At 36.5% G+C, this 16088-nt stretch overlaps 1 protein-coding gene across 1 annotated transcript; it reads right to left on the reverse strand.

The window, feature by feature from the left end:
• Positions 1-12392: 12392 nt before the first annotated feature.
• LOC126605088 (GATA transcription factor 21-like) lies at positions 12393-14548 on the reverse strand. Its single transcript, XM_050272442.1, has 3 exons — positions 14063-14548; positions 13328-13777; positions 12393-13177 (listed from the first exon to the last, which is right to left on the reverse strand). Exons 1-3 carry the CDS (start codon positions 14300-14302, stop codon positions 12788-12790), a joined length of 1080 nt encoding a protein of 359 aa, XP_050128399.1. The 5' UTR covers positions 14303-14548; the 3' UTR covers positions 12393-12787.
• Positions 14549-16088: the final 1540 nt, after the last annotated feature.

Consider the following 16088-nt stretch of genomic DNA (forward strand, 5'->3'; position numbering starts at 1 on the left):
CCTTCTTTAGTATGATGTTTTAGAAAAATTATTCTTCAGTTGAGTACTAATGACAAATCTAAATTGTCAGTTTAGTTTTGCATTCACCATTTCGTACTGTATTTACTCTTTTTCGGATTAATACGAGATGAAAGATTCAAACTTGAGAGCCCTTGTGCAGAGAAGTACTACTAGATTAAGACTAGTCGTATCCATATTCTCATATTATGTATGTGAAAAGACAAAAAATATAATTTATTGCAACAAATTGCCGACACAAGATACAGATTGTTCTCATGGACACGGGATATCCTTAACTTGTGCAAATATTGGCATGATAATATGTTGCAAACATGTTACCTACGCTAAAAAATAGTAACAAATTAATCCGCTGAAATCAACCTAGTTAAAAATCCATCTCCCTGTATAAGATTCTATCAGTAAAGAGAAGCACCAGCTAAAAACTTGGTACCAGTTCTGCAAGGATAAAACTGTTTAAGATTGTATCTTCTTCGCTTTTTTCGGGGTCTGCTTTGAAATGTTGATGTTGCTAGGAAGCTACATCGTCACATATCCCATGTCTCAGAAGTTGTACTGGTTGTTGTAGGAGTTGTTGCAGGAACAGAGGGCACTTCTACTACAGGTTTGTGATTTTTGACGCCTGTTTCTGATTTCCGTTTCAATGTGCCAGGATCTCGCTTCTTGACGCCAATAAACATGTAAGCTGCAAGAGTTCAGATGCAAGTCGGTTAATCCTGTCTTTGAGGTTAACTTTTGAATTCGACAATGATGTTATTCATACTGTGGAAAATTTGTGTGATAAACACAGACATCAACTAAGGGTGAATATATCTTTATTGGGAAGAATCTATTTCACCAAATGTTAGCTTTTCTCCCCTTTTTTCTTGATTGGTTATTTCTTAGTCCAAGTCATGAGGTGATGAATATATCATCCTAAATATCTAGAGTTAAACCCCAACTATTCGCGATCTAACGAAACCATCAATGTGTGTGTGAAGTGGAAAAATAGGCATGTCATTTGACAATTATCGAACCGATCAAAGTATAAGGGATGGAAGATGGCTTTTGTCCAGATGGCAGTAGCCCGCTGATTATCAGGGTAGGAAGGGGACTAAACCTTCCTATCGGAAGATTGAACAGGGAGACAGTCGCACAACTCATTCACAGAGGCACACCCAACGCACAAGCACATGAACATGCATGTAAATAGAAGCATAGAAGGGATATTTCACACAAAGATTAATATCTTGATAAAGTAAACACTGGCAACCTCTTGTTTCACGCAATGGATGTAATACCCATATCAGTCATACTCAGTTCATACTTCCCATGGGAACAGCTTTAACAACCTCCAAACCACCTTGCCCCGTCCCCCTTTTAACAAATAGGGAAAAAAATTTAAACATTTGGATTAAGAGGGAAAATCCCAAAGGACAAATGGATGTATACTTCTGGCAAGGTTTCTGTCGATCACAAGACAGTGAAGAATACCTTGTATACTTGGCGCTAGAGATGTGAAATAACAGTTTCTATAGATGGAGTAATCTAATGTCAAATTGTCAATGAAATTCAGCATTACTGGTACACTGACACTACAGCCATCAGAGTGATTAAATTTCTTCCCATACAAAAGCCATCACGGCAATCATTCCAGCAAGATTCCCTAATTAAGGTTTGCTCATTAATGTTAACTTACTACCACTTTATTTTAAAAATCACGCTATTAAGCTTTTTAATTTCTATCAGGCCACAACCAAGGCCTTCCAAATTTAGAAATTCAAATTTCAATCAGCATACCGCACGAACAACCACACGTCTTATCACCTACAAATAGTGAAGGCCATCCGAAATCGGTTGCCTATGACATTAATTGGCCGACTTGGACCAAACTATACCAATTACAATAACATCCATCAGTTTCAACATGATCTAAAATATCCATAATATCCTAATATTTCCATCGAAATTTCCGTGTTTTTGGACTACCGATATTTTTTTGGACTACCGATATTTCCGATATCATCGATATTTTAGACCTTGCTAAGTCACTCATGTATCTTACCATACAATGTATTGTACTAATTCATTATATATAAATGATTATGGTGTGTTTAAACTTATTTCATTAATTACTACATATTTTCTATACTCACAATGTTTGCCAGCTCGCTATATAATCAACTTAAATCAGTTATATCTATCATGCAATGCATTTCCTTCTAATTTTTTTGTGATAAACTAATAGATAATTGACTAAATAAACATCCTGCAAAGTTTCAATAAAAATTTCCAAGTTTTTCTTACAATTTCCGTGGTTTTTATTCAATTTTTATCGATATCGATAATATCCCGATATTTCAATCGAAACTTCCGTGTTTTTAGACTACCGATATTTTCGATATCATCCATATTTTATACTTGTTTCAACCTTATGTTTATGATTTGGTCCCCAAAAAACACCCTAAAGACCTTGACAGAAATCGGACAAGGGGCTGAAGAGACTCAACTTTTTCCTTCTCTCTCACTGGATCCCTATTCCATGAGCACCATGACAAAACAAATTACACTTTCCTAACTTAGCATTTAACAACAAATACAAATTACCCATCAAACATTCTAAGCCTAAAAACGCTTCTATGGGACGCCAAATCAAACACATTACGTACAGAAACGAAAACACGCATTCCAAGTCTCTTAAATCAAACTTCTGCTCAGATAAACAAAACCCATAACCCAATTTTGCTCAGACGCTCAAACAGTAAAAAAATCTAGGGTTTTACAAACCCGTATCCATAAGCTAATAATCTAATGCAAAAAATCGCAGAGAAAGTAGAGCTGAAAAGATGAGGAAGCTGGCTGACCTCCGAGAACAAGATTGGAGATCATGAGGACTCGCCAAATGAACTTGTAGCGGTTGATTGGTAGTTCCTTCGCCGGTAATGACGGCGGCGGTGGCTCCGGCATCTCTCTCGGTGTTTGACTGTGCGTGCAAAACGCAAGTAATATACGAAGTCCCCTTGCAGTCGTTAGCTAACCAATTTTTAGGACTCAAAGAAGAATCAAGATGTTGAGAAAAACGGGGATGACGAATAGTACGACGTGTCGTTTCATTCAAGCGTAAAGAGGTCTAAAAATGTTACTGGGCCGAGTTAGGTCCAAACTTTAGATGGGGCACGCTTTGACAAATGTAATAAGTCCATGAAGGCACTATGTTACAGAAAACCCAAGTTGGCCATATGTTTATGGCACCTAAAAAATAAAGCACTTTTCATTTCCGTGACAAACTTAAATTCTTATTTTCTCCATTTTTTTTAATGAGTAATATAGCAAGAATTCATACTATGCAATTTAAACATAACAAGTTGCTTGTAACTCAGTTGGTGAAGAATATTCACCATTTCACTTGAGGTCCTATGTTCGAAGGGTAGTTCACCCTTCCACCCGAGGTCCGTGTTCGAATCCCCTTCAAGTATGAGCCTGACCTACTCAATTAAGTCTAGTTAATAATGTTTGTACCATACTTGACCAATCTCAAAACTACAAAGCACCAATTAACTTCATACCTTTAAGGACCCCCTAAGGAATTCATGCTGAGGCACCCTTGCCGAAGCACAAGAGTTTCCCTCCGCCCAGGAGGCTAATCACATCACGACACATGTCAACGTTAGACTAAAACACCTAGATTCCCACATTGACAACGGACAAAAGCCAGAGACTCTTCTCAACTATAAAAGAAGACCATTATCCTACAATTAAGGATGAATGCAATTATTGTACTTAAACTCATCATTAGAACACACTAATGATGATTTTGCTTGAACATATGTATTATGTAAACCCTTCATTATTAATGAGAACTCCTCTACCCCATGGACATAACCAAACTTAGGGTGAACCACGTACATCTTGTGTTTGCTTCCCTACCTCTATATCTTTACATATATTATCCCCACCAGGTGATCGGAGCAACCGAACGAAGGTCACAAACTTGACACTTGTCATAATTTGTTTGTTTGTTTTACTTATTGTTGTTAGAGTATAGTGCTTAAGATTGAGACACTTGTCATAATCCATTGATCCTATCTCTCTTGAAATAATTTGTTTGTTTTACTTATTGTTGTTAGAGTATAGTGCTTAAGATTGAGACACTTGTCATAATCCTATCATATCAGTTAGTTAGGTTGTTAGCTTTGTAACTTATAACAACCTATATAAGACTAACCTCATGTAACTACTTACTGATTAAGAAATATACAGATTGTTCTTCTTCTCTCTAACATTCTCTTCTCTCCTTCTAAAACTCCTCATCTGTTCTTCCTTCAATATACAAGATTACATTGTATGAATGATCAATTGATATAGATTAACATGGTATCAATCGCCATTGTAGCTTACGCTTGACGTTTCAATCCTTTACTGCTTCCGCACATTCTTTCTCGGATCGATTATCCTCTTCAATTCGGTACTTCGTCTTCTCCAATTTCTTGTTTTTATAATTTCTAGGGTTTCTATATTGATCTTCAGTTCTTGATCGGTTTTCTATACATATTGCACACCACGTGTTTGTTGTATTGTTTCACTAGTAATTGGAGCTTGGAATCACGATGGTGACTGTTTCGCAACTTCAGCTGCTTCAATCTTCGATTACGGCTCTCATTCCGTCCATTTCTATGTCGGTTAATGTCAAGCTTGATGATTCAAACTACCTTAATTGGCACTTTCAGATGCAGCTTTTGCTTGAAAGCAATGGAATCATGGGGTATGTTGATGGCTCTACTTCCTGTCCATCTCAACATGTCTCGATATCCGGCGAATCTGGTAACAATTCTCCTGTTACTTCTTCTTCTGCTATGAATGATGAATATGTCGTGTGGAAAATGCATGATAGAGCCATTATGCAATTGATTACTGCAACATTATCACCTATTACTATGTCTTGTGCCATTGGTAGCACTAGCTCCAAAGATTTGTGGGTTAGGTTAAAGGAACAATTTTCCACTGTGTCTAGGACTAGCATTTTTCAGATGAAGTCTAATTTGCAGACAATTAAGAAGGGATCTGATTTAGTTTCTTAGTACTTCCATCGAATTAAGGAAGCCAGAGACTATCTATCTGCTGCTAGAGTGTATTTTGCAGATGAAGACATTGTAATCCTTACATTTAATGGGCTACCAGCTGAGTATAACACCTTTAGATGTGTCATAAGGGGGCGTGAAAGTGTGATTTCACTTAAAGATTTCAGTTCATAGTTGCTTGCCGAAAAAGCCATTGTTGATTATTCCACCCCTGCACCTTTTATGACAGCTATGGTTGCCAACACAGGTCCATCTGCTTCAAAAGGCTCTAATTTTTATACTCGTGGTTTCTCTTACATTTTTGGTCAATCACATTTTGCTATTGGAGGTTTCAAACCATATACTGGGACTAAGAACAAGAATAAAGGCAGATTCAATCAGGGCTCTAGATTTTATAATGTTAAACCTATGTTTTCTACTCAAACACATGTGCTTCCCAACTCTAATCCTGGACTCCTTGGTCAGTCACCTAGTTCACAGTTTGGAAGTCCTTCTGCACCAATGATTCCAATCTGCCAGTTATGTAACTTCGAAGGTCACACTGTTCCATTATGTGGATCTTCTTCCCCTGAAAGAAACAAATGTCAGATTTGTGGTAGAAGCAATCATACCACCTGGTATTGCTTTTACAATGACAAGGGTCCAAACTTTATTGGGATGCATAATACTACAGCTTATTCTTCGCAATCATCTTATCATATGCAACCACAAACTGTCAACTACTCTTCATTCACACCTACACAGTTTTAATCACAACAACCTCCTATGCAAGCAATGCATACAATGCTTAATCCTGCATCACAGTCATCAAGTTCTCAAGCTTCTCCTCAGGTGTGGATTACTGATTCAGGGGTAACTAATCATATGACAGCGGATTTGACAAACATGTCTCTAGCATCGCCATATCCAACAAATGAAACCATTCAAACTGCAAACGGTGAAGGTTTGACAGTATCTCATGTTGGTTATTCAACTGTTCATACACCAATTTCTTCACTCAAATTGAACTCTGTGCTCCATGTTCCTCAATTAACTCAGAACCTTCTATCATTACATCGAATTTGTCTTGACAACAATTGCTAGCTGATTTTTTATGCTTATTGTTTTTGGATTCAGGACAAAGCCACATGAAGGATCCTTTACAAAGACTTGTGTAGTAATGTCATGTACCATATCCATTCCTTGACAAATTCAACCTTGCAGAAGATCCATTCAGCTAAGGCACTTCTTGGACACCTTGTGCAGTCTAATCTCTGGCACCATAGGTTAGGTCATCCCTCAAATAATATTGTATCTCTAATGTTGGCCAAAGCTAATGTACCATTTACAAAAACCTCTTTACCTGTAATGTGTCATAAATGTCTAGAAGGGAAATTTAGTAAACTACCTTTTCCAAAGCATGTCAATAAGTCTGTATTTCCATTTGAGACAATTCACACTGATATGTGGGGTCTTGCATCATGTGTATCAGTTAATAGTTATAGATATTACACCATCTTTGTGGATGAATGTACCCCACATTAATGGATTTTCCCATTAATAAACAAGTCAGATTTGTTTCCTACATTTGTTGCTTTTCATTCCTTTGTTGTTACTAAATTTCTACAACAATTAAGACTCTTCAATCTAATGGAGGGGGTGAGTATATCAGCAACAAAATGAAACAGTTTCTCATTGAAAAAAGTATTTCACATCATTTATCCTGTCCATACACCCCTGAAAAAAATGGATTAACGGAGAGAAAGCATAGACACATCATTGAAACCACAATCACCTTGTTACAAACAGCTCAATTGCCATCTCAGTTTTGGTCCTATGCTTGTCAAACAACTACCTATCTTATAAATCGAATGCCCACTACTGTTCTTAGTAATAGATCTCATTTTGAAATGCTATTTGGGACATATCCACTTCTTACTCATTTAAGAATATTTGGGTGTGCATGCTTTCATTTACTCAAGCCATATAATAGTACCAAGTTGCAGGCCAAATCTACAAAGTGTGTGTTATTGGGTATGCCACAAAATATAAAGGCTATATGTGTTATCATGTACCTACAAAGAGAGTGTTTGTATCTAGGCATGTCATCTTTGATGAACAACACTTCCCATATACAGACTTGTTGGCATCACATTCAACTTTACTTGCATCATTGTCCTACCTATATCACACTCATCTCATAGTAGTCCTAGTGTTTCTACACCTGACACAACAAATATACCAACCTCAGTCTCATTATCACCTTTAGCCTGTGTTTCAGCTGATATTTCTGCAAGTCCTCAGTCCATTATTGCTTCAAGACAAGCTTCTTCTCTGATCCCTGTGGCACCTGACATAAGTTCTACTTATGCAACAGAATCCAATGAGTTTAATCCTAATACTCTGCAAGTGGTATTGTTCATTCCACCACTCAATTTGCATTCCATGCAAACTAGAAGCAAGAGTGGTATTATTAAAAAGAAAGCTCTCTTAGCACATGTTCAGGATTTTGGAGGAACTGATATATCATTGGTTGAACCAACAAGTTATAAATCAACAATTAAAGTCCCTGTGTGGTTAGCAGCTTTGCAAGAAGAAGTCAATGCATTACATGCTCAAGGAACTTGGAGTTTAGTTCCATTACCTGCCAACAAAAACCTGGTTGGTTGAAAATGGATTTTCAAGATTAAGAAGCACTCTGAAGGGTCCATTGCTAGGCACAAAGCATGGTTAGTTGCTAAGGGTTTCAGTCAAGAACCAAGATTGGATTATAGGGAGACCTTTAGTCATGTGGTTAAGCCTACCACGGTAAGGTTAGTTCTTGCTCTTGCTGCACATTTTAATTGGCCTCTTAGACAATTAGATGTCAAAAATGCATTTCTACATGGAATTCTTCAAGAGAAGGTATATATGTCTCAACCTCCTGGTTTTGAAGATCCAACTCATCCTCATCTAGTGTGCAAGCTGCATAAGTCTTTGTATGGATTAAAATAGGCTTCTTGGGCCTGGAATGATAGGTTCACTCAGTTTTTTCCTTCTTTGGGATTTTCAAACACATACTCTAATTCATCATTGTTTGTTAAACATGTTGGAAGTGAAATGGTGGTGTTGTTACTCTACGTGGATGATATAATCATTACTTGAAGTGCATCTGATGCAATCTCACAGGTTATTAGTGCTCTTACTGCTAAGTTTGATATCAAGGATTTAGGGCCATTACACTATTTCTTGGGCATACAAATTATCAATTTTGCAACTGGTTTGTTTCTGTCACAAGCCAAGTATATTCAAGATTTTTTGGTGAAATCTAAAATGCTTGATGCTAAACCTTGTGATACACCATGCCTCCCTTACAATAGGTTGCTCAAATCCTGGTTTATATAGAAGCATAGTGGGGGCATTACAATACTTAACTTTTACAAGGCCATATATTGCTTTTTCAGTGCACCAAGTCTGTCAGTTTATGCAGAATCCAATGGTGTCTCATTTCACTGCAGTTAAACGCATTCTACGATATCTCAAGGGAACCATGCAGTTTGGTATATCCTACACTAGGGGAGATTTGCAGTTAAAGGCCTTTAGTGATGCTGATTGGGCAGGGGACCCTAATGACAGAAGGTCAACTACTGGTTTGGTGGTGTTCTTGGGTAACAATCTTATTTCTTGGTCATCTAAGAAGCAACAAGCTGTTTCTTGATCTTCAACAGAAGTTGAATATCGAGCATTGTCATTCACCTCCGCTGAGTTGGATTGGATCAGACAATTATTAGCATTTATGCATATACCATTGCTTAATGTTCCGTGACAACCTCTCCGCAATTGCTTTATCCTTTAATCCTGTCAGAATCAAAAAACTAAACACATTGAAATAGATGTGCATTTTGTCAGAGAAAGGGTTTCTCATAAACAACTCTTTGTACAATTTGTGTCTTCCCATGAGCAATTTGCTAATATTCTTACAAAAGGCTTAAGTGGTCCACTTTTTCGAACTCATTGCTGCAATCTCATGCTTGGTTCCTCTTGATGGGGGATATTAGAGTATAGTGCTTAAGATTGAGACATTTGTCATAATCCTATCATATCAGTTAGTTAGGTTGTTAGCTTTGTAGCTTATAACAACCTATACAAGACTAACCTCATGTAATTACTTACTGATTAAGAAATATACAGATTGTTCTTCTTCTCTTTAACATTCTCTTATCTCTCTCTAAAATTCTCCTCTATTCTTCCTTCAATATACAAGATTACATTGTATGAATGATCAATTGATATAGCTTAACAATTGTGTAGGGGAGCCGAGGTTTAACTGGGATAAGGGTTTTGAGAGTTCAAAACCTTCCGTGTGAGCGTAGCTTAATTAAGAGTGAACCACATAAATCTATAGTGTTGTCTGAATGCATGTAGCTCAATTTCTGTTTACAAACTGCAACCTTAAACATTAAGTCTAGTTTGGCAGCTTGTATAAGAAACCGGATAATATTGATAAGAGTGATGTTACAATTAACACATATTTGTATGATCATTTGTATCATCTCTAATAGAGGTAGGGTTTACCAATACATATGGATTCCATTTCTACTAGAGAGATTATATACAAATGATGATATAAATATGTGGTAAGAGTAACATTTTTGTAATAATAATACAAACCCAATTGTTTGATGCCTTATGTGTAAAATAGTCTCATCTCTATTAGAGAGATTATACGGACCCGAATGCCATAGTTCATATGCCAAATTAGTGCTGAAATAGTCAGTACAGTCCAACGTACCAAACGAGGCTTAGAACTCTCATATATACCCTAGGCTTATTTTGCATGAACTGCTCAATTATGTCGAGCTAATCTGGAAGGATTATCCAATCTCAATCTCAAACTAATTTAAGTCAACACATGGATTTTAAATTTCTCATACATAGCAAAGCACAAAGATTTGTCATTAACCCAAAACTACTTCGGTTTCTTTCCGTTGTTGTGCATTTGAAAATAATCATAATCAAGTTCAACGTGTCCTAGCAAAAACTTACTAGATAAAAGTAAAAAGAAAGAGAAATATAGCTTCCTATGCTTTCCCCGAAAACCAATTTATTATCTTTTTGAAAGAACAAAAAAAAAGTCCCAAATCTCAATGGTCCAAACTTCTAAAAAATTTGGGAGTAATTATAATATAACACCAACCGATCGACCTTCTGGCAAGTATAAAAAAGTTATGTACCATATTGTTTAGCTAGATGAAAGAGAAGCAAAAGCAGAAATGTAAACCTTCTGTCTACCAGAAAAAAAAATATCTTCACGGTCCATTTTTTTCATGGGATACTATTGTAAGAGTATGAGTATGAGTATGAGTTAAACATTAAGAGCAGGATTGTGTAAATCTTTGTATGGAAAGTCTTGTTAATGAGCTTGGAGAAATCCTATTTATTGTAGAATTGTGAGTACTGGAAGTAGTCCAAATTGGCATGGGACTGAACTTAGTGTCACGAGTCTTATTCATTCATATTGTAATATGGGTTACTTGTGTGAGTTCCATAAGGTTTCTAATAGGAGAATATTTGGAACAATACTATATATAAACCTAGCCACTGCTCTTGCAAAGGTCTGATCATATTATTCCGAATACCTAGTGTTTGGAGAGTGCTTGTGCTTTGTTAAAGAGGAGAAGGTTAAATTGTTTATTAAGAAGCTGCACTGGCTTCATCTTCCATCTCTGGTTCTGCAGGTTATTTAGTGTGCAGGTTTTAATGTTTTTCCTCAGCATGATTAGGATAGGTTCATATCTTGTTCTTTACTTTTGATAATTCAATTGGCTAGCTTGTGTTTTGTGGGATCGAGATATATGTGTGTATATATATGTCTTACAACTATATATAGGCCTCATGAAAATCCCTTATTTAAATTGAAAATGTTTTATATATTGGCTAAACTGTAGCTGCTTGATAGTATATGATCAAGTTAATTTGACAGAGAGATTAATTTCTTTTCTCTCTTTTGCCCTAGGTTAACCTGGGTATATACATAGTAACCTCCCACGAAGTACTTCGTACAGCATGTGTGAAATTTCTAGTATAGAAGTCACACTAACCATAAGATCACTAAGATTGTGCAACCATCACCGGCAAAGAGCGAAGTCAGATTACAATTCTGTGATTTCCTGAAATGAAGACTTTCCTCCTCCCCGGAAATGAGGGAAGTTTTATCCTTGCATAACTCTATCTCTAAACCCTAATTAAACACAAAGGACAGAGCAAACTCAAAGTAGTTATTTCTGAGATTGTGTAACTAATCTATCCCTCTGAAGTATTTGACTGTAGCTAGCCTGCAAAGGTCACTGTGCTTCTTCTTGCACTGCTATGACGATGCCTAAGACGAGTAGTACAATCCTCTAGGTGACCTTTCAAACCCAAAAAGTCGTATTCATATGGTATAAATATGTGATAAGAGTAGCATTTATATATCACCAGGGACTTTCTTGGGTACTCCTTTTTTGTGTGCTCTGAAGTACCCGGTACTCCAAGAGTTTTAATTGTCAAATTTTTAGTTGAAAATATAAAAATTAAAATCCGACTGTTAAAACAACCGAGAGTTTTTTAATATCTCCACTCTGAATCATCACAATCATGATTGCTTTGCCAGTAGCCCCATTAAACTTTTCAGGAAAAAGGAAAATAAAAGGAAATTTATTAAAAGCTATAAAAAGATCAGTTGTTGCTTTCTCATATCATCAAACCCTACAGCGTTAAAGTTCTTTTCGAATTAAACCTCAAATATTAGTTTTATTCTTTATTAAACTTGAGAATTGCTTGTGATTTGCTACCCATTTACTGGGAATGGGGTGCAACCTAGCTGATCCAATTGAGAGTTTAGAATGGTGTTTAATAATGAATTTCTTACCCTCCTGATTTATTATTCATACAACTGCTACTTAGTTATAAGCTCATGCTACAACTGCTCAGACAAACCTCAACTATTAGAATTTGTTCTTTACTTAGTTGGAGGCTCACGTTACAAAAGCTCAGACAAACCTAAAATATTAGTGTTTCTTATCTTTATACTCAATATATGTGGGATGATCTGCACCCCTCAATCTTCGTGCCCTACTGCATGCAGTATATGTTTCATTAATTTTAACGGTCATGTGACTCAAAACTTTTGTTGCCTTTGTCTCTACAATATTTCCAAAAGTAGCTTTAATCACTCGTCTCAGCATATACGGTTCTTCAATTTAAACTCTTATAATGATGCAAGAACCCTAGATCTAATTAATTCGCAACTAAGATTTGTACCACTGTGCAGCAATACTGCTGAAATCAAACAAAAAAAGGACAAAGAAGCAAAAGGAGTAGCAGCAGCAGCAGCAGTGCTGTGGCAAAGCTTAGCAAATAATTTATTAGGTAAGATGACAATTGATCGATAATAGGATAACAAAACAAAACCTAAATATATAGATGAACAAGCAGCTATATAGAAACAACCATTATTTTTGGTAAATTCTATATCTGCTTGTTAAAAAGCACACCACACGCTCCTCTCATAAGATCATCACAACAATTATTTTTGGTTTTTATTGAACTAATTAACTAATTTGATCCCTCATCACTGATTTTGTAACTTCTCTCTCTCTCTCTCTAGCTTAAACTTTATTAATTGATTTTGTTCTAATATATAGCTAAAGTACTACTACAAAACAAGTAATAGTAGACTAATTAAATTTGAGGATGCATGTGTTGAAATTGATTCAACCATGAACAAGTCCACAAGATAAAGCCATTAGCAGGATTGCAGCTTCCTTCTCGTCCTGGGGGAAAACTCGTTGAAGAGCGGTAGTGGTGGTGGCAGCAGTGGGGTTTCCTGATGAACTGTTATTCTTCATGCTGATTGTGAAATCCTCAAAACAAAGCTTCTTTGATTTGCCTCGAGATGATGGGGATGAGGACAGTTTATTGTACGGCCTTTTCTTGAAGGGAACAGTAGAACTTACTCTTGATTTATTGGCTTTGGGTTGCACCTTACTACTCTTCATAGATGGTGCGGCAACTGTCAGGGTTGTGCCACTTGCTGCGGCTGCGGCTGCCGCCATCGCACGCCTTGCCTTCCTTTGCCGAATTCCACAAGCGTTACAAAGTGACTGCAAATTAATGATTAATGAGAAAGAACTGAAGCTGATTCCAATTGGAACTGTTGTTAACGATACAATTAACTTTACCTTTTGTAAGTTAACGTTTGATTAAATGCATTTCAAGAAATAAATCAGTTAGAACATAAACTAATTAAATACCTTAGGGCCTCTGGGTCCACTCCTCCAGAGAGGTGTCTTAGTAGTGTTGCAATCGGAGCAAACCCTAATAATTGGGACGTTGTTCATGTTGTTTGATGAATTATTGCTGCAGCTGATCATGTCAGCTCCTAATTGCGATGATGGATGCTGCAGCTTCTGCTCTTCAAATTTGTGTGATGATAACTTCATCGAAATTGGTTTATCATCACTACTAGTAGAACTGCTTGATGTTTGATCAGGGTTCGACATCTTCCCCATCATCCTCATCTTTGAAGACATCCACTTAACTGAACTAGTACTAGTCTCATGATCAGTACCTGGATTCCCATTTCCGACAGCTCCATTCTTGGAAATGCTTAATTTCAAAACAGTACCACTGCCACCTTCATTTTCAATGGCTTGATGATCATGATCGTGTGATCCGCCATGCGGAACAATGTTATGATCAGCCTAAAAAGAAGACAAATAATGATCAAGATAATCAGCCACATACTATAAATATAAGGATGCATGAGATCAGGTACTAATGAAGACAACTAATTAGCTAGGAACCTAAAAGATCCATATATATATATATATATATATATATATATATATATACATACATATATAACCCTAAATATATATAGTCCCATCATCCTGTTTTTGTATAACGGGATCCTGCTGAGAAGGGGCTCGTATATATGTCACATAAATAAGTGTGCACATGTCATGTGATCATCGCTTAATTAGTACCTCTAGGAGTTGGAATTGAAACTGGTGTGGTTCTCTATAATGATCATCGGATCGTCCTTGGACTTGAGCTGGAGTTAAGAAAAGGGCACTAGAAAGAGAAGAAGAAGAAGAAAAGGAAGCTTGAGGCTCAAGGTTGAAGAGGTGGTGGTATTGAAGATCATGATCTCCATGATGATCTCCACTAAGCTCAAGAGTAAAAGGGGAAGGAGGTGATAGATTATGATAAGGTGGAGGAGCCATCGATGATCAAGATCAAAGAGAGAAAACTATTAAAACTTAAAGCACTCCAGTAAAGGTGGAAGAGCTAACTAGGCCTGAGCTATGGAAGACATAGCAAGTAAATTAAAAGAGAGAGAGAAGCAAAAGGGCCTAAGTTGCAGAGTGGTGTTACTCTTTTAAAGAAGAGATCAGCTATAGCAGGCAGGCCAGGGAATTGGCAAGGCAGGAGAGAGAGAGAGAGAGAGAGAGAGACGTGTGTAGCTGTAAGTATTCACGTGACTTCTAGACACCCAAACAAACAAGGTTTAAAAAGACAAACAAAAAGGAGATGTGTGGAATGCTACTACACAGACCCCATATTGATTTCAAAACCCTATCTGCAAAATTATTTTTCACCCCACAATACGGCCCCCCGGTTAGAAGAAAAAAATAATGATAATAATGCATGGTTCCCTGTAGCAATAGCTAGATAGCACTGGAGATTGAACTGTGGCCACACAAAAATTTAGGATGGCATTTCAATCAGTGATACTTCACACCTTCAATGAACCAATGATCATCTCAATTATAACCAACATCATTGGGTTGTACTCTCAAATTAATTGAACCATTGATCCGTGTAAACCATGTACTTCGGTCTGATGCATGCATGCTTATATTTTATATATAGATCTTTTCTAGAGCTCGTGTTGAACACAAATAATTTTGAATTGTGTAGCGCTTTAGTTTTTAATACTTTTCTGAAGTGTTTTAGTCGTTTCAGAAAGTAAACTAGCTAATTTGCGATTTACTACATTACCCTAATTTAACAAGGAAACAACTAACAGGTGGTTGCAGTGGCACAAGTCCTAGTTTTGTATTTTGATCAAATAACTTGTAAACGAATAATGATTACCGCACACATTTTTCACCTTCTACACTCTCTTATTTCTTTTAACTATTTGATTGAACAAAGCTAAAGAGAATCATAACTAAAGAGGGTGCATAAAGTAAAAAAAGTGCAAAAATCAATCTTTATTGTAATTTTGCTGCAGATTTTTTATTTTTTTAATAAACTTCAACTGTTCGAGAAGAGTAATTCAACTGCAAATTAACTTGTGATGTCATGTAAATTAGCCAAGTTCTATCAACCAGTGATGGAAGGCTAATGATCATGAGGATCACTGTACGTATATTATTTTTTTTATTAGCCAGGTTCCTTCGAATAATGGAACGAATGTTAGATCGTTAGGCAGATGGGAAAGATGGGGTTTAGTATTGCCTTGGATGGCAACAAGTCCTCACCTTAGTATTGCCAAAAGACAATCAATGCTTGTGCAGGCGAGGGACAAAATTTGCTCCCAACCCTCTCCCCACACCCTTTCCATATCTTACTTTTTATTTATTTATATTAAATCTTTGATTTCGGTATCTCACCAGAAAAAAAAAAAATGTCTCCCTAAAGTCATAAGAAAAAATTATTAATGAAAATATGTATGATAATATGCCAAAAAAATTGTGGTAAACAAAATCCAAAAATCATTACAAAGTCCCAAGTTATATATAAAAGCTAGGATATAGTACATGTAGCTTTATGATATTTAGTATATGTATGCATGTACATATATTCGTGTACACACACACACACACACACACACATAGAGAATGATCGATCGTTTACTGTAATTAAAATGAACCAGTAAAAGTAGAGCCAAACACCACAAACAAGTAGGCCAAATATCAGGGTTTACATTATTGACCTGCCAACAAATCTGTAGTAACCGGTTGCCAGTTGTCCCAATATAGTCAACCCTAAGAACATCACGTG

This window comes from Malus sylvestris, chromosome 15 (genome assembly GCF_916048215.2).
Source record: "Malus sylvestris chromosome 15, drMalSylv7.2, whole genome shotgun sequence".
NCBI classification, from domain to species: domain Eukaryota; kingdom Viridiplantae; phylum Streptophyta; class Magnoliopsida; order Rosales; family Rosaceae; genus Malus; species Malus sylvestris.